The following is a 24,374-nucleotide window of genomic DNA, read 5'->3' on the forward strand; positions in this document are numbered from 1 at the left end:
GTTTGAAGCCGGCAGCACCGAGGCTGGTAGTGACTAGGAGTGCTGCCTCTGCCAGCCCTGGGTGCTCCAGCTGCTGCTGACCCAGAGGGCTCCGCGGTGTCCAGGACCGCGCCAGTGTGTGCAGAGCAGTTGCAGTCACGGCCAGGACTCATTTTGCTTGCCTCTTGCTAGAGGCCATCTTTTCATTATTTTTCAACCCATAGGATTGATTTAGGATGCTCTTTGGAAGAGAGCTAACTCCCTTTAAACTAGGTAGTGATGGGAGAGGAGGAGGGAGGAATATGGAGAATCTTTGTTTCTTATGAAAGAACCAGGAGCTGGAGAGAGATGGCTTGTTGGATAAGAGTCGGTGCTAGGAATTAAACCTAGGTTCTCTTGAAGAGCCGACCAGGGCTTAACCGCTGAGCTCTCGTTCCAGCTCCCTTTTTACCTTTTTTCTTTTTATTTTGAAAACGTTGTTTATTGGCGTGGGGCCAGCCTGTGCTGTCACCTCTGTCCCCCTGCTCTTTGCACCTGGGCACCAGTGGCCTGGCTCTCTGCATCATTAAGGAAATCCAACACCCACAAAAACACACAAAGCTCCCACCTCTAAGCTTGGTGGCCCCTTTCCCCAGGGAAGAATAGCTTCCCGTGAGTTGTGTCGTGGCATAGACCCCGGAGAGCCCTCACTCAGGCTCTGGACGTGGGTGGGTGTGGGTGGTGCCTGGGGTGGCAGGTTGCCAGGCCGAGGTGGAGATGAGAAGTGGGTTTGGGGGGGATGGGGTTCAGGAGTCTCTAATCTGTAGCACAGGGTAGGTTCTGATGCAGCCTGGGGGTGTGTGGGGGTGGGGTGGGTGGGGGAGTGCTCCCAGAGACTGCCTTAGAGACGATGGCCTCCTCTGTGAGACTCTGCTGGGGGCCTTCCTGTCCCTTTGTCTCCACCTGCAGTTGAAAGAGCTCTGAACCCCAGCCAGCCGCCCTCCCCTATCCCCCATCTGAGGACTGTACTCCTTGGGTGCAAAGACCTTGTCCCACAGTAGTGGGAAATGGAGTCACTCTACTGCCTGGGTTCAAATCCTGACCCCAACAGTTGGTAATAGCTGCACTGTCTTGGGTAAGTGGGAAATAAATTCAAAGCAGTTTGAACAGGGCCTCACTTGTGGCCAGGTTATCTTGAGGTGAAGTGTCCCTTAAGTCAAAGGACACGCAGGAACTGCTGAGCACGGTTATTTCTGGAGGTTCACAGGACGAGCTCTGGAAGGATTACATCACATGCTTAGCTCTTAATACCCAGGAGAACGCTTACTGAGTCTTCAGGGAAATGTCACAAGGAGGGTAGGCTTCTGGTGCCTGCTTCACTCCAGGCTGTGTTCCTGAGTCACTGCGCACATGTCTCCTCCACAAGGCAGCCCTGCTCCCTCACCCACGTTAACACATTCAGAGCCAGACGTATTTTGAGGGGCGGGGATTGAAGGCAGGAAGTTGGCACAGGGCCAGTAGGGCCAGCCTAGTAGAATCCTACTAATTCAGAGAAGGTGAAGAAAAAGACCAAAACAACGCCCTCTTGGATGCAAGGCGGACCATTTCTCAGGGAGATAGCCTGCGGTGGCTGTGTGTCGCCACTCCAAAGTTATGGATGAGATATGCTTAGCAGAATAGCCTGGTCAGAATCAAGTCATTAGAGAAGAACAACTCTGACTCAGCTTTTTGGAAGAGTTCCTTATGGTGACTTCATTACCATGACGACAGCTGGGTTACTTCCCTTCATTGTACAGTCACCGGATGCCGAGTTCTCGATGGAGCAGGGAGGTGTTTAAGCTGCAGGGCTGGCCTGCCGTTTGGTTTGGTATTCTGAAGAATAAGTCTAATGGCATCTTCTGATTTTTCTTGCTAAGAGTCTTTTTGGAAAACTCTTCCTTGAGGGCAGCTGGACGTTTAGCTCCTATATACACAGCTGCTGGGCTTCCCTAAGCCCCAGGGAGAGCCAGTGGTTTATAACAGCAAATAGAATTGAGGCCATCTGTTTGCCTGAGACAGGATCTAACTCTTTAGCTCTAGATGGCTTGGAACTTGCTCTGTAGACCAGGCTAGCCTCGAACTCACAAAAGGTCTGCCTGCCTCTTTCTTTGAGTGTTGGGGTTAAAGGTGCAGGCCACCATGCCCAGCTTGAATTGAGGTTTTATGGTTTGCTGAGACAAGGTTTGAATGCTCAGACCTCGGTGATGGTGAGACAGACCAAATGCAATTCGGTGTCCCTTTTGTCCCCTGGTAGGCTGGGACAAAACTCCCTTGTCAGGTATAGATTGCTCCCCCTCCTCCCGCCCCATTCATTTTCATGTATGCAAACTTACACAGCTCAGGAGCGCAGATTTAGGGTACCCTAAATTTCATGGTCTGATGTGGAAGCAGTTTCATGGGGTTTTTCATAGTTCCACAGAACAAAGTCATAGATTGAGGTAAGTTGAGCGTACATCAGCGGAGACATCAGAGAGGCAGGCGGGTGCAGAGAGATGGGGAAGCTCTCCTATAGGCCACAGATGCTGTCTTCTGACGTTCTCACTCGGGGGTTGGTGTGAGTTAGCGGTTGCCACATTAATAGACTGGAAAAGGTTTTTCTCTATTGGCCACAGGCTGTTAGTTTTGACAGAGAGGTGGCCAGGGAATGGTGAAATGGCTTGAACTAGCCCAGGATAAGATGGTCAGCCTGTGGACTTGCATCATTCCAACCTCTCCACATCACTGTTTCCAATCAGTCTGTGCAGACAGGGTTTCTTTTCAGGAGCTCTCGTTCACATGTATATACCACAGGGCACGGCTCCAGGAGCTGGTACCACCGAGAGCAGCCGTGGGAGCTGGTACCACAGAGCATAACCCCAAGAGCTGGTTTTCTCCTTCTCCCCTGTGGGTCCCTGGGATGGAAGTCAGGTTTCATGCTTGGCAGCAAGTGCCTCTATCTGACTGCAACTCTGTTCTTTTGGACAGCTCTGTGAAAGTCACGTTGGTTTACCGCCCCCAAGTCCAGGAAACTGTATACAGGGGGTGGCAGCATGTACTTCCTGGATCTTTGAGGTGTTCACCTGGAGCCATTTGAGGACTGCTGGCTGCCATCTCTCTCTTTCCCATATTGCAAATGGGGCCCTGAGAGGAGGCTTGGGGTCCTTTCCCATCTAATCATGGAGTCCCGTAGCAGTGTAATCTATGGGATTTCCTATGTGTGCGGGGCTGACACTTGCGCCGCTCCCCCCATCTCAAGCATGTGTATACACTGCAGCCTCTCAAACCAGGGATCCCAGCCCTTCCCCATAATGGCTGCTGATTCCATGGGTTCCAGGTGAGGCCCAGTGGTTTGCATGTTTTTTGCATATTTTAAGTGCTGCTGGTCATAAGAACCATAGCCCCCTAGGGGTTCTGGGGCATGAATACCAGACCACCTTAACCTGTCTGAGCCTTGTCCCTGAGGCTGCACTGCCCTGGTCCAAGGTGCCCTACCCCTTTCCTGGTGGGCTGTTTTTGTTGTCAGTTCTTGGGACTCTTAATGGGGCTGAGTTTGGCTGAGGGCTGAGGTGTTTCCAAAGCCAGCTCAGAAACCCAGAGACACCCTAGAAACTGCCTCTTGTCTCCCATTGGCAAATCTTCTCTCAACCTAACCTCTAGTGGGGATTCTGTAAGCCCCGCCTTCGTCTGGTCAGTTTCTGGTTTGGATTGGCCAGAGCATCATTTCTTTTGAGACATATTCTTGTGAGCTCCAGTCCCCTGCATTAAGTACTTAGGCTCTGACACTTGAGCGGAGTTAATGGCGTGTGTTAGATCCGTGTAGAACAAACCCCAAACTCCTTCTTGAGGCCTTCGTGCCCTCGGCATCCCCCCCCCCCCCCCCCCTATCCATCTGTGACTTCTGTCTGGAATGCCTGCCTCTTTTACTCATTATTGCCTTTTGCCTGCACCTGCTGCTTTTCATGTGAAATTGAGCCCTCTAAATCCCTTTCATTTCCCGTACTTTGATAAAGTCATCTGGGTACATGATGAATACGGTACACTAGGGTATACGTTGAAAAATAATCCCTTTCCACAGTCCCTCCTCGTGAGCCCCCGCCCCCAACCTAGCTGGACTTTGGCGTTTACCCTGGGGCAGTCTTAAGTGTTTTGCCTCCTTTTGGGGAGGGATGTATTAGCCTCCTAGTGGCACTAGATATGTTGTTTGGTGACTGAACCTGGGCTGGAGATGGTCAAGCGTCAGTCCATGGCAAGACGCTCTGGTGCTGTTGCTGGGGTTGGCCCTGGAGGCTTGTGCCTGCTGGTCAAGTGCTTTGCCACTAAATGGCACCCAGTGGGGGAGGGGTTGAGATTGTGTAACACTCTGTTAGCCAGCCTGGTCTGGGACTTGGCAGTCCTACTCTTCTTTCGTGTGTGTGTGTGTGTGTGTGTGTGTGTGTGTGTGTGTGATAGGTTTGTGTTGAGGTATGAGAACAGCCTTGGGCGTCAGCTCTCTCCTTCTGCCTTGTCTGAGAGAGTCTCTTGTTTACTATAGTATACAGCAGACTAGCTGGCTGGCCCTGGACCCTATGGGATCCTCCTGCCTGCTTTACATCTTGCTGAAGGAGTTCTGGGATTCTAGATTCGAGTGACCCTGTCTAACTTTACCTGGCTTCTAGGCCCTGAGCCTCCTGCTTGCATGGCAAGCACTTTACCTATTTATCCGTCTCCATAACTGCACCACAACATTTTGAGACAGGGCCTAGTTCACTGGCCTAGAACTTACTATGGCAACCAGACTGGCTTCAAACTCACAGGCCTCTTGGCCGTGTTCAACGTTCTTCTTTTAAAGATATGTGTTTTTCCTACAAGTGTGTCTGTGTACCCTGCGTGTGCAGTTCCTACAGAGGCCAGAAGGTGGCACTGGATCACATGACAACAGAGTTACAAATGGATGTGGTCCACCATGTTGGAGCCGGGAATTGAACCCAGGTTTTCTGGAAGAGCAGCCAGGGCTGAGCCCTCTCTCCATTCTGCACTCAGTGTTCCATTGTTTGGCTGCCATACATTAAACCACTTCTCTTGGTGGTCACTAGTCATGGCAGTAAAGGGCAGAGTTGAGACGGAACATCTGACATCCTGTGCTCTGGGGTCCTTTTCTGCTTCTGTGACTTCAGTCCCTCAGGGTACACCCTGTCCCCAAGCTAACCCTCAATCAAGCACGAGCAGGCTGTGACTCTTAAGGGGAATTATGTGTAGATGGAGGTGGAAAGATGGCAGGCTGAGTATAGAACCAAGGGCAGCTAGCCTGGAGTGGGGTGGTACTTCTTAAGGTGGGCACCAGTGAGTGTTCTTTGTCTTGATGCCTTTGGAGGAGGTGGTGGTTGGGTGGGGCGTGAGAACTTTCCTGGGAGAGGGGCTGTCTTAGCTGAATGAATGTATAAGCTTTGGTGGCTCTATTTCCTTAGAGTGTTTTTCTGCGCGCCTTGATTTTGCTGTTGGGCGTGGTGGTATGGAGAAGTGTTTCTTGGTTGTAGGAGCAACATCTCTGCCTGTGTGACTACTTCTTATAACTTGATTTTCTTGTTGCTATGACCAAATATGTGACAAGCAACTTAAGGAAGGTAAGGTTTATTTTGGCTTCCATCTTGAGGGGATATATAGTCCACCATCTTAGGAGGTCCGGTGGTAGGCGGCTTCATCTGTGGTGGTGGGGGTGTGCAGTTGGGCTCCTCAAGTCTACTCACCTTCTGAACAGGAAATAGAAAGCTGACAGGAAGCAGGGCCTAGCTCAAAAATGTCAAATTCACACCTAGTGACCCATGTCCTCTGATGAGGCTCCGTCTCCTAAATATACCGCGGCTCCCATAATGTTGCCATCAGCTGGTTGCCAAGAGTTGAAATACATGAGCCTGAGGAGGTTTTTCACGATCAGACCACGGTCATGGCCTTGTCATCAGGGCAGCGATAGCGAAGGGGGTTTTGTTTAAATAGTTGATGTCTTTCCATGTGAAGATAGTTGATCAGCTACACAGCTGTAGCACGTGCCATCAGGGTCTATGGCGTTGCTCTGTTGCCTTGTTTTAAGAGAAGCCAAAGATCTAGATGTTTTGAGGCTTCCCCTTTTGTGTTCTTTGGCACCAAGTTAAGAGTTTCCATAAATGTTACGTAGGCTGAAGAAAGACCCATTGACCTGAAGGAGGAGACAGGTAGAGTCTAGGTGGGAAATTCTGACATGTCACTCGGAGTTTGGGGACAGGGTGACTGTGACTGTCACCTCCATGCCCTCTCCAAGTGACCCAGGTCTCCTTGACAGCTTTTCAAACATGGTCTTCTCTGTCTTTTTCAGATCCTGGCTCTACAGAGCGAACGGCTCAGAAACGGAAGTTCCCCAGCCCTCCACATTCCTCCAATGGCCATTCGCCCCAAGACTCCTCCACAAGCCCCATTAAAAAGAAAAAGAAACCCGGCTTACTGAACAGTAGCAATAAGGAGCAGGTAAAAGAGCCACCGCGAGTGGCTTCGGTACCGGTGGGATGGGGGCCAGGCAGCAGTGGTGCCGCTTGGGTTCGTGGCATCGATGTAGCAGGTGGCCTAGCGCTAACTGTCATTCCGTAACGGGCAGCTCAGAGGAGGCTTGTGCAGTTTTTTTCAGCAGGGTTTCAGATCTGTTTTGGGGACAGGGGATAGATGGAGCTGTGAGCCAGACTTGGGGGTGGGGGTGGTCATTGTTTTTGGAACAGGCTGGAGTTTTTGGTGGTCTCCCAGTTTTCCTTCTCTCTGGGCTAAGACAGGGGACTGCGTGCCTAAGACCATTTTCTCATCTGTAAAATGTTGGTCAGCGGGGGAGAGACAGTGCCGAGTCTAGCTTTGGTCATGTGTCACTGTCCCTTTTCTCTGCACTGCAGACCCGCCCTCCTGGCAGCCAGCAATGTCAGCTGCATGGAAAAGGCTGTCCTCTCGGATTTTATGTAAAGGATCTTCTAGCTTTCCATCCTCTGGTGCAGGCTAGGTAGTCTGTGGATGTGAACTGATGAGAGGCCCCGAGAATGGACTGGGTAGGGTGTCTGTCCCCTCTGTGACTGTGAGGCCTTCAGTGCCGGTTCTTCCATCCGTTCTGTTTTATCAAGGTCTGGAGTGGGCTCTGGGGAGCAGGGGTCGAATTAAGCAAGGTCGCTGCTTTTCCGGGAAGAGGGCTCACAACGGTTAAATGCCTGAGGCCTCACGTATGTGTTTCTGAGCGTAAATCTATTTTCACTCTCGAAATTATATAGCGAGTGCGGCCAGCTCAACCTTGGCTTTGCGGCTTTGGGCAGTTAACCTCTTGTGTGCGATTAGCTTTCTTATTCCCAAGATGAGGATGGTGCTGCTGTCCAGTCCACACGGCTGCTCGGAGCACTGATTGAATGCCATTAATTAATGATGCAAACAGGGTGACAGAATTTGAAAAAGAAGTCTGATTCTAGCAATCTTTTTCTTTCTTTTTTTCCCCCTCCTTCTTTTGTAACCCTGGTTGGCCTGGGACTCTGGCTCTAGCAAACTTAAGGTCTCTGCACATACCCCCCCCCCCCCCCCCCCCCCCCCCCCCCAGTATCTGAAAAAGCATTGTAGACCCACAGTGTCTGACATGGAAGCCATAAACCATGCGTGGCTCTCTTGGGCAAGAGTGACTGAGAAACTGAGTTTTTCATTCTGTTAGAAGGCACAGATATTATCATTTTGGAAGGGCTGTAACTGTCTCTGGTAAACGGGAGTGCAGAGGTGTTCTCTCTTCAGGGTCTCAGGGCAAGTGGGGTTAGCTTTGCTTGTCTGGCTGGTAAATTCTGGCCCCTGTCACCTGGGAGCCATTATAACTAGTAGGAGTGAAGACTCAAAAAGAAACATAGGGGTCATGGCTCAGTTTGTAAAGCATTTGTTGTACAAGCTTGAGGACCTGACTTGCGTTTGAGAAAGCCTAGAACCCATGTAAAAATGCCCAGTGTTTGCTTGTAATCCCAGTGGTGGGGAGGTGGGTACAGGGGAATCCCTGGAGCTCCCTGGTCGGCGAGGCTAGCCTACTTAGTGAGTAGACTGTCTTAAGGAAGTGGAGGGCCTTCTTAAAGGATGACACCTGAGGTCATCATTGTCACCTCTGGCCTCCACACAGTCATGAGCTTACGCGTGTGTGTCCTTGTGTCTCTGAGAACCGGCTGACTTTCTGCTAGTGGGTCCATGTGAACATTCTTTCCTCCCTTCCTTACCCACATGTTTTCTCAGCCAGGCTGTGGCCGTCCACACCTGACATTCTAGCACTTGGGAAGCTGAGGTTAAAAGTATCAGAGTTCAAGGCTATCCGAGTCCCATGGGAAATTAGAGGCCATCCTAGGCTTCATAGTGAGTTAGTGGCCAGCCGAGGCTATCTACCTAGCAAGGCCTAGTCTTATATAAGCAAATAGCGGAAGCCACAGTCCACGGCCCATCTCCAAACTCGCCCACTTCAGCCGTGTTTCAGGTTCACGTGGGTGGTAATTGCCTGTAACTCTGTCACTTGTCTATCATTGGCCTCATAGACGCCAGCGTCGTGCATCGCTCAGGGTTTGACAGAGAGTGGGACTCCTCCATGGCTTGGGTATGGGAGCAGAGGGGCGAGGGTGAGGAGACAAAGGAACTGACCTTGCCTCTAGGCCTCTAGGGATTTGTCTGCAGGGTTGCAGAAGAAAGACCCTCGCTCTACTCCAGGGTACGTGACCTAGCTCCCAGCATCTTGGACACTCACTGCTTAATCAGGTCACACAGAGGCTTTCTCTTGGAGCTCCAGTTAGATCTTCAAGAGGGCTTTGGGTATGTATTGTCTATGGTTGATTGACGGGGAGGTTCTACTCACGAGGCAGAAAGAAGAGTCCTTGCCCTTTGAATCCTTGGTTGTTTCTAGCATATGGCATTAGCAGAAAGGGCCAATTTTCACGCACGCTATCAAGGGGATCACCAATCCCCATGGTGTAATGATTAACACTCTGGACTCTGAATCCAGCCATCCGAGTTCGTGTCTCCGTGGAACCTGTTCCTTGAGGAAGAGACCTGGTCAGTCATCCTCATCCACTTAGATCATGAAACTCAATATAAACGAGTTGCCCGAGAATGCTTCAGCATTGCCAGGAGCGTGTTTCACCCTTTTCACTGTCAGGGGGATCACAGATCCTTACTTATTTAGAGATAGAGTCTCGTTATGTAGCCCTGGCTGACTTGGAACTCATTATATAGACTCATTATGGCTTCATGCTCACAGACACCCCGTTCCCCCTCCCCCGTCTCTGTCTCTGTCTCTGGAGTGCTGGAGTTAAAGTGTGCGCCACCATGCCTGACATACATTTATCCATCCACTCATCTATCTATCTATCTATCTATCTATCTATCTATCTATCTATCTATCTATCGGGTTTCTCTGTGTAGCTTTGGAGCTTGTTCTGGAACTTGCTCTGTAGACCAGGCTGGTCTCAAACTCCCAGCGATCTGCCTGCCTCTGCCTCCGGGATTAAAGGCATGAGCCACATTACCACCTAGCCATGCCTGACTTTTTAAAAGATTTATTTATTATTTTTAAAGTTTATGTTATGTGTGTTTGCTTGCATGAGTTTATGTGCATCGTGTATGTGCAGGGGCTCTTCGAGGTCAGATTTCTTGCAATTGGAGTGGTACAAAGTGTGTGCAGCCATGTAGGTGCTGGAGTCCTGCTGGCCTGTTCAACCCTGCTACTTACTAGCCTTAAAGATTTATTTCTTTTCATTTTATCTGTATGAGTTCTGCCTGTATAGATATATACATACCCCACTTGTGTATAGTGCCCATAGAGGCCGGAAGAAAGGTGAGGGATGCCCTGGAACTTGAGTTAAAATTGTGAGTGCTGGGTGCTGGGAATTGAACCCAGGCTCTCCCTAAGAGCAGTTAGTGCTCTTAACCACTGAGCCATCCCTCCAGCCCTTTGCTTATTATTCTTAGAGAATCTGGACTAGACAACATCTGCCAGGTGTAGTGTGGATGAGAACATTCCTGGAGTGAGTGAATAGGCCTTTTCCATTTTCTTGTTAAGCTGACCTGGGGCAGGAGCCAGGGAATAAAAAACATTTACTTGTAACCTGCAATTATCCCCTTGTCGCGCGGGCTGTGCGCTTTGCTGGAGGCCGGTTACATACTTTGTGCGCGTGGGAAAGAGAAATCAGAATTCATTTTACCTGAAATTGTTGGCTTTTCCTTTTAAAACCGCCACATTTGTTACCAGGTTGTTCTTTCTTTCTTTTCTTTTCTTTCTTTCTTTCTTTCTTTCTTTCTTTCTTTCTTTCTTTCTTTCTTTCTTTCTTTCTTTCTTTCTCTTTTTTCTTTTTTAAGCAGAAAACAGAAACAGCCTATTAGGGGAACATGATTGACAGGGTGACTGTCTCTGCAGCCACTGATGCTCGTGGGGGTGGGGGGAGGGTCCCTGAAGAGAGCAGAGTCACTTGGTTGTCCCTTTGGTCCTGAGGATATCCACTTGGGGCGAGGCAGATAGGAGCCTGGGGGAAACTGAGCCATTAAAGAAACAAAAGCAATAGTAGAAATGCCCGGTTGGGTCCAGTGGACCCTCGTGTCATATTAGGTTACCCTGAGTTTTGGCTTTACTCTTCTGTTATTGAGATATGGGGTATTGCTAAATCACAAGGCTGCCTTGAACTTGCTTGCCACAGTACATTATTATTATTTTTTTGGAGGGGTGTTGTTTTGTTTTTTTGAGACAGGGTTTCTCCTTGTAGTCGGGGCTGTCCTGGAACTCACTCTGTAGACCAGGCTGGCCTCAGACTCACAGAGATCCGCCTGCCTCTGCATCCCGAGTGCTGGGATTGAAGGCGTGGGCTACCATCACTGCCTGGAAAAAAAAAATGTACCATTTACAGAATGTCCCAACAATGATATTCCTCTGAGGGCCACCTGCACCCCTCCATTTGAACTGAAATAGGGAGATTAACTGGCGATTCAGGAAGATGGAGCAGTTTACTTAGAAGAGAGATTTAAAAAGATTGATTCCACAGATGAGCGAAATAAGTCCCCAAGGCACTCCCTGAAGGAGCGTGGGAGGACCAGACAAGCGTGCAGAGCACTGACTCATCCTAGAATCCGGGAAGAACTTGGGCGGCCTGTAGCTCTAAAGCTTTCTCATCCTGGAGATTCTAGCCCAGTGTTTCTCAACCTGTGGGTCTAGACCCCTTTGGGATCAAATGACCCTTTCACAGGGCTTGCCTAAGAAAATCGGAAAACACAGATATTTACATTACGATTCGTAACAGTAGCAAAATTATAGTTACGAAGTGGTAATGAAAATAATTTTATGGTCAGCACAACATATGAGAACAGTATCGAAGGGTTGCAGCATTAGGAAGCTTCAGAACCACTGTGCTAGCCGGTCAGATAGAGACATGGGGTGTGGCTCCGTGTGCTGTTAAGCCCTGGGCTCAGTTCCAAGTGCTGGAAGGAAAAGCAGTGATAGAAGCCTGGACCTATTGAGAAGGATTGTTTTTTTGGTTTTGTTTTTTGAGACAGAGTTTCTCTGTGTAAAAGCCCTGACTGTCCTGGAGCTCGCTCTCTAGTCCAGGTTGGCCTCGAACTCACAGATCTGTCGATCTCTGCCTGAGTGTTGGGATTAAAGGCAGGTGCCGCCACCACCAGGCTGAGAAGTCAGATGTTTAGTCAACAAAATGCTTCAACTGCTTTTCATTTTAGCTCAGTATCAATAAATGTTGAAGCATGTAAGAGCAGTAATCACAAGAAATGTAGCAGACCCCTGTTCATTTCACACATACGCACTTTTAAAAATTAAATACAAAGTGGGAGAGTGTGTGTATGTCTGTGTGTGTGAAAGTGTGTGTATGTATGAATGTCTCTGTGTGTGAAAGTGTGTGTATGTATGTGTGAGTATATCTGTGTGAGTGTCTGTGTGATTGAGAGATGGGGTTCTCTCCTTCCCTGCCATGGGTTCCAGGGATCAAACTGGTTTTTATAGGCTGGCCTTTACCTGCTGAGTCTTCTTGTCGGCCCTTGTTTTGTTTTTGAGACATGGTCTGTCTTTATAGACTGGCCTCAAACCCACAGTCCCTCTGCCTCAGATCCCAGACACAGTCTGCTCTCTGTCCATATTATCAGAATTTGCCGTATACAGCCAGGGTGAGATCTTATTGGAGGAAATGGTAATGTTTTACTGTCAGGGAGATTGTGTTTTGTAATTGTGACATCTGCTGAGATCTGGTTTCTTTATCTCCCTGTGGTTCTGAAGGTCACGTAGCTTTTCCAAGGCTGTTTTGACAGTCCTCGCTGTGCTGGCTGCTCGCGGGCTGCTGCTGCAGGCTTTTCTGTGTTTGGCTTTGCTGTGTTCTCAAATGTCTCTTTCTAGAGACACGTTTCCTGATGCGGCCCTGCAGGAGGATGTCTGGTTCGCAACAGTTGCCTTGCCCTTTCCTCTCTCTGACGTTGTTAGTTCTGATAAAGTGAGCAGGCTTCTTGGCGGATGCGAACACCCTGCTCCAAGGATCACGGCTCTGGAGAGCCTCTTGGAGATACTTTCTACGCTGGAGATGTGCTTAAATAACAGATAATTTCACGTGAAACAAATCTAACTGTTTCCACCCTCCAAATAACTACTATTTAAAGCACACTAGGGCAAATTGCCAAACCTACATTAGCTGTGAAAATCTGGGCTCATGCATGTTGGGCCCTTCCGTTTTTGCAAGCAGTGGCGGTGCCGCCGCTTAATGCCAACACATTGGGACTCTCAACCCCATTTTACAGATGAGAAAATCGAGGCTGGGAGGGAGGTAGAGGGAGACATGGCCCATGCCACGCAGCTGGCCATTGGGGGGGGTTGTTCAACTGTGCATTTGGGTATGCTCCTGCTGTCTAGCCACTAACTCTCAGGTGCTAGCCTTCAATCTCTGGCCTTCTAACACAGAGGCAAGGGGCTCCACAAACTGCTGCCTGGCTCCGGCTGTGTCTAGTTGGGAAGTGGAGGTGGCCTGGCTGAGGAGTGGGTTTGTGAGGTGTGTGATGTTGGTGTGTTGTTTGTGATGTACTTGTGCAAAAACGACTGCTGAGAAACCACATTTGTTTTGAAACCCCACCTGTCTTTCTTGCCTACATTTCAGTCAGAGCTAAGACATGGTCCGTTTTACTATATGAAGCAGCCACTCACCACAGACCCTGTTGATGTTGTACCGCAGGACGGACGGAATGATTTCTACTGCTGGGTTTGTCACCGGGAAGGACAAGTCCTTTGCTGTGAGCTCTGTCCCCGGGTTTATCACGCTAAGTGTCTGAGACTGACATCGGAACCAGAGGGGGACTGGTTTTGTCCTGAATGTGAGGTTAGTTCCCGATGAATGAGTTCATGACCTTCCTCATTTCCTCTCCTTTCTCTTTTCTTCCTTTTATTTTTTAAAAATTTCAAATAATCCAAATAGAGGGAAAGAGAAATGTCTTGCCTCCTGCCTGCTCTACCCTGGCCGCCCCCTCTGGGGACCCGCCTCTGCGCTGGCTGCAGTGGGGCAGCCCTTGGGAAGACATGTCGCCTTGCCTGTCCCCGCTTCTTCACGAGCCTTGGGAGCGCTTTCAGACCTGCGGCTGTGCCTCTACTGCTTCTGCCGTGAGTGCCTTGGAAGGGACCTTGTAGATCTGTAATGGCTGACGATGCCTTTTGAAAAGATCCCGGGCCGTGTTTCCCTCCTTCCTTCGGCTTTGAGTCCTCGCCAGTGGCCCGGCTGGGAAGACCGCTCTGGTGTGTGTGTGTGTGTTCCACATGGCGACGTCTCATGTTTCCTTCCGTGCAACAAGCATTTCTCCAGTGCCTGTTAGGTGCTGGGGATTCAACAGCGCTTTCGACAGAGAGGAGGATAACCTTTATTATTATTGTCTCTATTTGGACAAAACTCCAAAGACATTTACTTATAATAAATAGGTTGAAGGAATGTGGAGAAAACGGACAGAAGATGGGAAGAGGGAACTGAGGCATCCCCCCCTTTAAGAATCCAAGCCTGGGAAGGTCACACCGAGATTTGAGGAGGATCTGAAGGGCATGACGTCTGGGCAGAGGAAGCCGCAGGCTCAGTACTGCGACCCTGCCTTCTAGAGTGAACTATCTCGTCACGCAGCTGACTGCCCGAGCTCCCTCTGTTCCCGTAGCTCGCTGATGCTCTCTGCACTGCTGGAAACAAGTGTCAGCCTCTCACATCATCTCAGAGCATCTCTGGGATTCCACCGTGCACTGGATTAGATTAGTGTCCTGTGTGAGAGGGACGTGCCGCCTAGACGCGTGTAGGAGGAACTCAATACAGGAAAACACACTCTTGCCACTCTTGGGTGGGGAAAGGAGAAAAAGAAGAAAAATACTCGAAATTAATTAGACTTTGAAACAAATGATGATGGCCCTGACGGGGTCTTGTGCTTCTTTGCAGCCAGAGCCAGCTGATGGCTCCCCCAGGGTTCCTCCAGACAGGCTTGCACACTCCGCTGCCAGTTCCCTCCTGTTTAGAGCTGGGCTTACCTCCCCTTAGTTTTGTGGGTCCCTGAGCCTCCAGCAGTTTTTTTTCTGTCTTGAGCATCCCCCCCATTGTCCGAATCACCAGATAGAGTGTGGTTGAGATAGGCTGCCATCTCTGCAAGTGATGCTTGTAATGAGTGCTGTCTGAGACGCCACAGCATGTGACCACCCTGCGTGGGAAGCGGCCAGCGAGTAGGGCCTGCCAGGTTGTTGAGAGCCAAGCTTGCTGTCTCACCATTAAGATGATGGTCCCTCTCTGTCCCCTAGGCCACGGTTTCCTTAAAAGACTAGCACGTGTCCTAACCTCTCCTTTTTTAGGTGGGAGAGTTTTTTTTCTAGTGTCTACCAGCTAATTTGCCCTTGGGCTCCTTGGTCAGCATTGCTCACCAATTCCCCTGTTGAAAAAGCTTGACTGGGACTCCTATCCTGTGCTAATCCATCAGTCCCTGCCAGTAAGGAGGAAGAAGCTGGGGGGGGGGGGTAGGCAACGCCCTCTATGCCCACTATGGTTCTGCAGCACCCAGAAAGAACTGGGATCCAGGCATGCAGGTCTGCTTGCTGTGTGTTCAGATTCAGGGCCCTTATTTCCCCCGCTCCCCACCCCGGAGTGAATAGGAAAGGCAGCTGAGACGATCAAATGGGGTCGATTTATATGCTCTGCACCGTTATCAGTTTTTGAGTGACTCTGTGTGGCCCTTTTCTTGACAACCGACCACACTGGGAGTTCACTGGAAGGTCGGCCCCTGGGCTGTGACAGATGGAAACTGGTTCCAAATTACCTGGAGGGAATGTCTCAGCTCTCCTTCCACAGAGAGACCAGAAGAGTCCCCGACATTTTAGGATTTGCTCTTTTTTTCTTTGTTGCTGCCACGTAACCCTCAGAGTCCCCAAGATCTGGTATGAGGGTTCTGTGGCAGTCTGGTTCCACTTGTTTTTCTGGGTCTTTTCTTTGATAGGAATGTCCTTTCTGAGATGACCATTCTGAGCTGGGTGTGGTAGCACATGCTTGTAAGCCCACTTGGGAGGCTGAGGCAGGAGGATTAGGAGTTTGAAGCCAGTCTGGGCTACATAGCGAGATTCTTTCTCCAAAGAGAGAAGAGAATGGGAGGGGAAGGAAGGAAGGAAGGAAGGAAGGAAGGAAGGAAGGAAGGAAGGAAGGAAGGAAGGAAGGAAGGAAGGAAAAGAAGAAAGAAAGGTAAGGAATAGAAACGGGAAAGAGAAAGAACCAGGAAGCCTGGATATGGTGGTGCACACCTTTAATTAATCCCAGCTCTTGGGAACCAGAGGTAGCTGGTTCTCTGAGTTTGAGGCCAGCCTGGTCTACAGAGTGAGTTCTAGGCCAGCCTGGTGTACATTACTGAGATGGTTTTCAAAGAAGGAAAGGACAAAGGAGATGTTGCCTCTTGTAGGATGCCCTCAGTGGGTTCATGTCCTTGGGCATGGAGAATGAGGCGTGTTTCTCATTAGTTGATCCCCTTCCCTTAATTCTTCTACAGTGAACTCCATTCCCCTGCATCAGCAGTGTCCTTGAGAACTGCCATGCTAGCCTGCTCATCCACAGTTCAAGGCCCCCAGAGGATATGAAGGTGGCTGTGTGAGCACACCTTCTGTGTTGCAGTTCCCTCCATCTACTCTCGGTGGCCTTTCTTTTCAAGTTCAATGTTTTGGCGGGGCGGCTGGTTTTTTGAGACTGGAACTCACTCTGTAGACCAGGCTGGCCTCGAACTCCCAGAGATCCTCCTGCCTCTGCCTCCCGAGTGCTGCGATTAAAGGCGTGTGCCACCCCCTCCTGGCTCATATTCAGTTCTTAAGACCCAAAGGTTGCAGTCTGTTACCTCGCCAGGTCCCAGATCATTATGTCTTCACGAGTCCGAATCCTTTCCTGATGCAGTGTTCGTGGATCGCCGTTCTCAGATGGGAACTGCATTTACTTCTGAGTGCATTAACAAAACTAGAAGGAGAACAGATGCATTGGCTGTGATGTGTTTTCCCCCTAACAGACCTATGTGTGTGTGTGATTTTTTGACTTGTAGAAGATTACAGTAGCAGAATGCATCGAGACACAGAGCAAAGCCATGACGATGCTGACCATTGAACAGCTGTCCTACCTGCTCAAGTTTGCCATTCAGAAAATGAAGCAGCCAGGGGTAAGAGGACTATTCCCGCTGCTGTCAGCATAATGGCGACAGTGGCTTCTGTTCTGTTCCTTCCATGCCCCACGTGTTCCTTGGTGGCCTTGCTTTTCAGGCACACTGACATACCCTTGGGGTCTTCCTGTATATCCAGACATAAGACACCATCCGGGAAGAGTTTAGTCAGGAGACAGTTGCTCGTAGGATGGATGGAGTAAGGGACGGTTCTGAAGAGTTATGAGGTCAAAATCACAAGGAGGGCCTCTGCTCCTCCCCACGCGGGATTTTCTTGAGAGCAAAGTTACCGCTCGCTCACCCTAGTGAGACTGAGCCAGTGAGCTCACCAAGGTGGGCGATGCTGCCCTTCAGCAAGTGGGGCGGGGTTTGATCTGTTTGAACAGTGGGGAGAAATGGGTGTGCACCTCCCAGTAGCACCCTGGGAGCCCCTGTCGAGACAGCCCTGCTGCTCTTGTGGTTGGTGTTTACCATGGCGGTGTCAGGAAAACGTCAGAAAATACCTTGTTTTATTTTTCTTGTGGTCAAGACCTCTATCTCTCCTCATCCCCAAAATATATGTGTCTTTTTTTTTTTTTGAGACATGGTGTCTCTGTGTAGTTTTGGAGCCTGCCCTGGAACTCTCTCTGTAGACCAGGCTGGCTTCAAACTCACAGAGATCCACCTGCCTCTGTCTCCCGAGTGCTGGGATTAAAGGCATGTGCCACCATCGCCCAGTCTATATCTGTGTTTTAAAAAGTAATGTTTAAACCCAATCTTGGTGACACGTGCCTATAGTTTCCACAGAAGTTAAAGGCCACCTTGATCTTCTAAACAAGTTTCAGTCTAGCCCACAGAAACCCTTCCCCCCGTTTCCCGAAGACATTAAAATTACTCCCTTACTGCATTCTTCATACAGATGAATTCAAGGAAAATTTGGGTGGGGTTCCCTTTCTGTTTGTACAAAAGCACCCTGTGCGCTAGTGGAATTCCTTTGAGTTTGTTTCTAAAGTTCACAGAAATGGGGAGTCTTAGTTAGGACTCACGCGTTAAACCTCTTTCAAAAGAACAAATGTGGCCATCGAGTGGCCCAGGAGGTACAGATACTTGCTGTGAAGTCTGCTGCCCGGGGTTCGTTCCCCAGACTCCGGATGGTAGTAGAGGACCAGTTCTCTCACATTGGCCTCTGAGTTTCAAGCACATACCCGCACATGTCTGTGCTTACACGCATACACTAAATAAATGTGATAACACAAAAAACAGAAGCAAACAAAAGCAGCCATTTGTTTATTATTATTACTGTTATTTGGTTGAATGTGATGAGATGTTGCTTCTGGTTCTTTTAGTTCTTTAAACTGTGTCTGCTGAAGACCCATCTATATAAAAGGTTCATCTAGACCAGACAACTCAGTAGAGATGTTGTCTTTTTTTCGGGGGAGGTGAGGGATACTGCGGATTGAACCTAGAGCCTTTCTCATGCTCTAACACTGTGCTGCGGCCCCAGCCCAACTTTGTGGGGTTTTTCTTTTTGTTTTTCCCAGTTGGGTGTCTCTGTATAACAGCTCCGGCTGTTCTGAACCTGGCTTGTAGACCAGGCTGGCCCCAGAGATCCACCTGCCTCTGCCTCCCGAGTGCTGGGATTAAAGGCATGTGGCACCACTGCCTGGTGCATGGTATATTTTAAAGAGATTTGCTTGGTTTTATGTGCATGAGTTTTTGCCTGTATGTGCACCACGTGTGCCTGGTGTTCGAGCTCAGAAGTCTTTGGAACTGGAGTTAGAGATACTTGTGAGCCATTGTGTGGGTGCCGGGACCTGAACCTGGGTTCTCTGCAAAAGGAGCCGGTGCTCTTAACCACTGAGCCATCTTTCTAGTGTCTGTACATGATAGTTATTGTCAAGTTATCCTGGGCTTGTGTGTGTGCGCGTGCGTGCATGTGTGCGTGCGTGCATATGTGTGTGTGTGTGTGTGTGTGTGTGTGTGTGTGTGTGTGTGTGCGCGTCTGTGTATGCAGTTCGGCAGCCACTGAACTGCATTCCTTGCGCTGGACCATCTTTCTAACATTTTACAGTTTTACAGTAGTCAGGCCTCCACGCTAGATGACACTAGGCCAGTGTCATGAGGAGAGATACTCAGTTGCCTTGCATGAGTATAAATTTTGGTGTTCAGCCAAATCTTTCAGTACTTTTATTTCTTTAAACGTTTGCGTGTGCATATGTGCACATATGTGTGAACCCTACTTGTGTGCAGGTGCCCAAGGAGGCCAGACGAGGGCATTGGATCCCCTGGAGCTACTCAGTGTGGGTGCTGGGATCCGAATTGGAGTTCTCTGGTGGAGGACAAGCAGTTAACACAGAGCCGTCTCTCCAGCACCTCTTTTTAGCATGTTTAAATTGAAAAGTTAATTCCTGCCATGGACATTGCCCCTCGAGCTGATGTCTTCAGTGGGTCAAGATCAAAAACTTGCTCAGCCTGGCTGCTTAAGGGAGGAGCAGAATCTCACTTGTAGGTTTTCCCCCAGGTCCCACCCTATGGTTACATTTAGGGGGACATTCTTCTGGTGAGTCAGTATCATTTTATCCTCAAGTCAGCTTGTGCTGGGGTGTGGCCTGCACAGCAAGTGTCCTTTAGAGGCCTAACGTGGGTGACAGTATGGAAGAAGGCAGAGGCTACGCACAGACACTTCCACCCGGACCTAGGACTCTGTGAGTGGGAGGAGTTAGAAGATGGGTCACCTTGAGCTTTTCGAGGCCGTCTTGTGTGGTTATTTCTGGAGCTGTGAAAGATTGTCTGGTTTTCAGCATCCTTTGCTTTCCAGGCCTGATCTTCATAGCAGTGATGGTTTTTGCGTGTGCGCATGTCTCTTTCTCTTACAGACAGACGCTTTCCAGAAGCCCGTTCCCTTGGAGCAGCATCCCGACTATGCTGAATACATTTTCCACCCCATGGACCTTTGTACCTTGGAAAAGGTTGGCCTCCATCACAGGGCCTGGCCGAGGTAGCACAGGTGCCGAGACGGCTGAGGCTCCTCCCGTTCCCTGTCCAGGCTCCAGTTAGATTATTTCTTGACGCTGTCCCGCTCTGTTTGATTCGGATAGAACCCTGCCTTCCATTGCCTCCTGGGGGATCGCGGAGGGGGGGGGGGATTATTGAGCCGCACAGGCAGTGCTTTAGAGCGGTAGTCCCAGCTTCGGAGAATTAGTGACTTGATTGATCGGCTTCTCACTTCCTCTTTCGGAGGCGCTAATGAGAGCAGCCGGAAGGAGAGAGAATGACGTGTTTGGAAACCTCCGGCTTAGCAGTAAAGGGGCTTCCTAGAACTGAATTCCCTTTGCCCATCAGGCTGTTTCTCTAATGCCCGAAGAGCTTTGCTAAAATTCCACGGTGAAAATCACACTTGAAGTGTTTGCTTGAGCAGACAACCCTCATGCAGATTTCCCAGCTCAGCAGCTAAATATCGTAGGGTTGGGGCTGGCGTGACTTCGCCTGCGCAGGGTCTTGCCTCTGATCCCCCAATTCTGTAAGAAAACAAAGACATCCATAAAGTAGAACATGATGTCATAATGTCTGTATTAGTAATCCCCCCCCCCCCAAAAAAAAAAAGCAGTAGATGACATTTACTTTGGGAAACTGTGCAGACCCTTCTGGTGTGCTGGAAAGAGAAAGCAGTAGAAAACGACAGGGCTGGGTTCTAGCTTCAAGCGGGGCTTGGGTGTCTTCACGTTGTCCAAAGTACCTCACCGGCTCGTTGTGAGAGGCCTGTGACACCACAGTGACTTTATTAGTAGTGATACTCAGCGCCATGAACTGTTGCCTTCATTGGATGACGCTGCTGAATAAATGACATCATTTTCAAGATGAGATTGTTCCAGTCATTGTGCTGACTCTTGGGTGCACTTTATAGGGTTATAGATCTTGGACCTAATAGCATTCTGGGAGACGAGTCAGAGAGTACCGATTAATTCGGCTGATGGCTTCTATGACAGGTGTAGGGGACCCGGGTGTTAGCACTGCTGCCTGTACCAGCGCCCATGGTCATGCTGCTCTCTGGCTTCTTTCCCCAGAACGCGAAAAAGAAGATGTACGGCTGCACGGAAGCCTTCCTGGCCGATGCCAAGTGGATCCTTCACAACTGCATTATTTATAATGGGGGTGAGTGGCTTGGAGGTTTCCAAGGAAGAGAGTGTGCTTCAGAGAGCGTGGCACACAGTCTCCCTGTCCTTTGTTGAGATCAGTCAGGTGTCGTGGACTGGAGGGATGTCATTGCCTAGCAACACTGCCCGTAGCTCCAGCTCAAGGGCTCAGCTCTCCTGTCCTCGGCGACTATCTGCGTTCACGTGTACACCATACATGTAATGGAAAAGAATCTTGGAAATAATACCAGGCTTAGGTGGCTGAGAACATAGATGAGTCAGCAAAGTGAGGATCTGGGCTTCCATTTCCAGTGCCCTTAGAAAAGCCAGGTGTCACTGCATGTGTTTGTCACCCTAGCCGTGGTGGTGGGAGGGGGGGTGTTAGAGGCAAGGGACTCTCCCTGGAGGCTGGCTAGAGCTCTCAGATCAGTGACCCTGTCTCAAAACGCTTGCAGAGCAAACCGGGAGCGCACCTGGTACCAAGCCCTGATTATCAGATCAGACAAACTGCTTGGGCTCCCGTGGATGAGCTTAACACCTGCTCCAGCTAGATTGGCCAGTGGAGTGGAGGACAGGGATGCTTACAGCGGCCATTACGGGTTTCTTCCTTATTTAGTTCCTAGCTGTGTGTGTAGGTTCGGATAGTGAATATTCTCGTAGGCTCATGTGTGTGGGGGTGGGCATGCACCTATGTGTGCGCGCATGGGCGAGGCCTGAAGTGTCTATCCCAAGTTCCACCTCAGGTACCACCTACCTTGGTTAATGCTTGTCTGCTGGGATGGTGTCTTCTCGGGTCTGGAGATAGTCAGGCTGGAATGCCTGGCCGTGGAGTCCTTGTGCTTTTGGGGCTCGCGTATACTGACTGAGCCATCTCCTCAGACCAACAGATTTACAGTTTCTGGAAATACTATTAGGGCAGAGAGAACACAGTCCTTTGGCCATCTTAACCTCTGCTTTAGTGCAAAGGAAAAAGGCCTGGCATTAGCTCTGGACCAGGTGCTCACATCATTAGCTAAGAGTTCTGGTAGAGGGAGGGACTCCTGATGCTTAGCCATTAAGTAAGTGAGGATTTTCTTGTGAGAATTTTCTCATCTGTTTTTCTACACAGCTACTGGTGGAGTCTTAGCAAGACACTAAGCACTCTTTCCTTTTTGCATTGTGTTCTGAGATTATAGGGTTAAATAAGGCTCCTTTCTGCTAATTATAGCCTTTAGAATGTCAGAATACTTTGAAATATTAACCTCATCTATAGGGAATTCCACACCAACTGCCCAGTTGTAATATGGTAACAAAACTTGGTCCTTGATAGAAAGTCAGTAATTTGAATCAGTGTTGGAAGCCTGAAACCTGCTTTTTTTTTTTCTAAGCCTTTAAATGATGAATATTCGCGGGGGTGGGGAGGGGAACAGTTTAAAATATTTCTAATGCAAGTGTAATCCCGAAGCAGGCGGCTTGCTGTTTGCCTTTGAAATAATCCTGTTTCCTTCTTCCTTAGGAAATCACAAGTTGACGCAAATAGCAAAAGTCGTCATCAAGATCTGTGAGCATGAGGTACGTGTGCCCTGCCTTCTTGGTGTCTCTGAGGCCCAGGGCAGCCCAGTGGGTGGCTACAGTGACTTCTGCATTCACTGCATTTTGTACAGCCTCTTGTCTCTTCAAGCATGGGAAAATAGGGAAGAGGGGGGTCCCCAGTGGTCCAGGAGCCCGCTAGCTCGGCCGTGATCTAAAGGGGATGGGTCGGAGGAGATTTAGCAGGAAGCTGTGGCAAGTACAGGGAATCCTGAGATTTCTCTGCTGGCAGTTTCTCAGCTTTGCCCTTCATCTCCACAATTGGGATGGAGGGGTTGAGTCGGTCCATGGAGTCATTCATTTCTTTTAGAGGGATTTGTAGTTTTGAGTTAAGGGAACAAGCTTATAAAGTGTCTTCCTCCCCCGCCCCTTTTAAATAGGGTCTTGTCATATAGCCCAGGCTAACTTTGAACTTGCTATGTAGATCAGGCTAGCCTCTGCCTCCCTAGTGCCAAGAGTAAAGGTGCCACTGCTCCTGTCACATGGCCTGGCCATGATGGTGCAGCCCCTCGACCCCCCCCCCCCTTCCCCAACCTGATTGTGTGGTTCTCAGGCATGAGATCCACAGATCACAGTGTGTGGTATGGTCAAGAGACTGGATGGCTTTGCTAGTTGGTGGATCTTTCCTGACAGCTTTCCAGAATAGCTGTAGCTGGATCTATATGGTAGAATGTGTTCTTCCCGACACCTTATCAAAGGTTTATTTATTAAAAAAATTTTTTTTGTTTTACGTGCATTGGTGTTTTGCCTGCAGGTATGGCTGTGTGAGGGTGTCAGATCTTGGAGTTACAGATAGTTGACTGATGTGTGAGTGCTGGGAATTGAACCTGGGTCCTCTGGATAAGCAATCAATGGTTTTAACCTCTGATCTGTCTCTCCAGCCCCTTCTTTATTTTTATTTATGTGGGTATGGGTACCTGTGTATTTATGTACATCACAGGTGTACATATGTCTGAGGGGGACCGGAGGGCAATTCCCCGCGAACTGGAGTTAACATGTGGTTTCAGACTCCCTGAGGTGGTGCTGGGAACAGAACTCAGGTTGTCAGCAAGCGCAGCATGTGCTTTTAACCTCTGAGCTTCCTCGCATGCCCATCTAAGTTTTAAAAGTATTTGCTTGTATATTTCTTCCATGTGGGCATGGACAGCAGCATGTCACTGTCGTTCCTGTCTGCATTGCATTGGTAGCGAATTGTGACGGAACTCACTTTGGACTAGTACGAGTTGTGCATTAGGCGCATCCCTGCTCACTCAGTTCCTTCCGTCTCCAGTTAACCTGGCTCAGGAGGGATGGGGATGGGATCTATGTGGGCTACAAGACGCAGATAGATGTAGCAGAGCACCTGTTCCATGCCTACGACCTGCATGGTGGTAGGAAGCAAAGAGAAATACAAGATCGCCGATACTGGGAAGCTAATAGCCACTGAGTGTGGTGAGGCTTTAGCCATCTGCTGCCAGGGTTCAAATCCCTGCCCTATCTCTGCCGCTGTGATCTCTGGGGTAGGTTACTTGAATTTTGAGGGCTTCATCTCCCTCCCCCATACTTTAAAACGAGATGACAGTAGTCTGTCCTTGCCTCACTTATGAGGAGTAAGTGAATTCCCAGGCGTGGGAGGCTTAGACGGGTCTGGTTGTGGTCAAGGTGGTATGACTGACTGGAGATGGCACGGGACATCTAGATGATGTATACTAGGTCTGTGGGGTTTACTGCTGTGTGGATTCTGTGTTGTTCATCATCCCTGATTGCTTAGGAAGAGGTGCAGGCCCAGAGGCATGAGCGATGTTTTTCTGAAGCCTCTGGACTAGTGCCAGGTAGACTGCAACTTCAGGCTGAGGGCATTGGTTCTGAGCCTGCTGTCCACCTACCCGAAGGTACCATCTTAAAAAGGATGGGGGTCAGCTACTGTGTGGTTGAATGTTCTGGTTGTCATTAGTGCAAAGAAAGTGTGTGACGCGGTCATGGTTGACAGTGCTGTAGAGGTTGAGTGTGGGAAATGGGGGAGGTGCACATACATATTCAGGCAAGACTCCCCTCCCTCCCTCCCTCCCTCCCTCCCTCCCT

General features: G+C 49.5%; 1 protein-coding gene across 13 annotated transcripts in view; it reads left to right on the forward strand.

Annotated features, from left to right (window-relative positions):
• Positions 1–24,374, forward strand: part of Zmynd8 (zinc finger MYND-type containing 8) — a 105,511-nt gene that overhangs the window by 26,550 nt on the left and 54,587 nt on the right. For 10 of the 13 annotated variants that reach the window (XM_050150788.1, XM_050150798.1, XM_050150791.1 and 7 more), the window contains 6 exons: positions 6,302–6,450; positions 13,095–13,313; positions 16,519–16,632; positions 19,488–19,580; positions 20,676–20,763; positions 22,240–22,295. In XM_050150788.1, coding sequence (XP_050006745.1) covers positions 6,302–6,450; positions 13,095–13,313; positions 16,519–16,632; positions 19,488–19,580; positions 20,676–20,763; positions 22,240–22,295 — 719 coding nt within the window. The other 3 variants (XM_050150795.1, XM_050150800.1, XM_050150797.1) reach the window with 2 other exon arrangements.

Source organism: Alexandromys fortis, unplaced genomic scaffold (genome assembly GCF_014885135.2).
Source record: "Alexandromys fortis isolate MF-2015 unplaced genomic scaffold, M_Fortis_MF-2015_v1.1 scaffold_27, whole genome shotgun sequence".
In the NCBI taxonomy this organism is placed as follows: domain Eukaryota; kingdom Metazoa; phylum Chordata; class Mammalia; order Rodentia; family Cricetidae; genus Alexandromys; species Alexandromys fortis.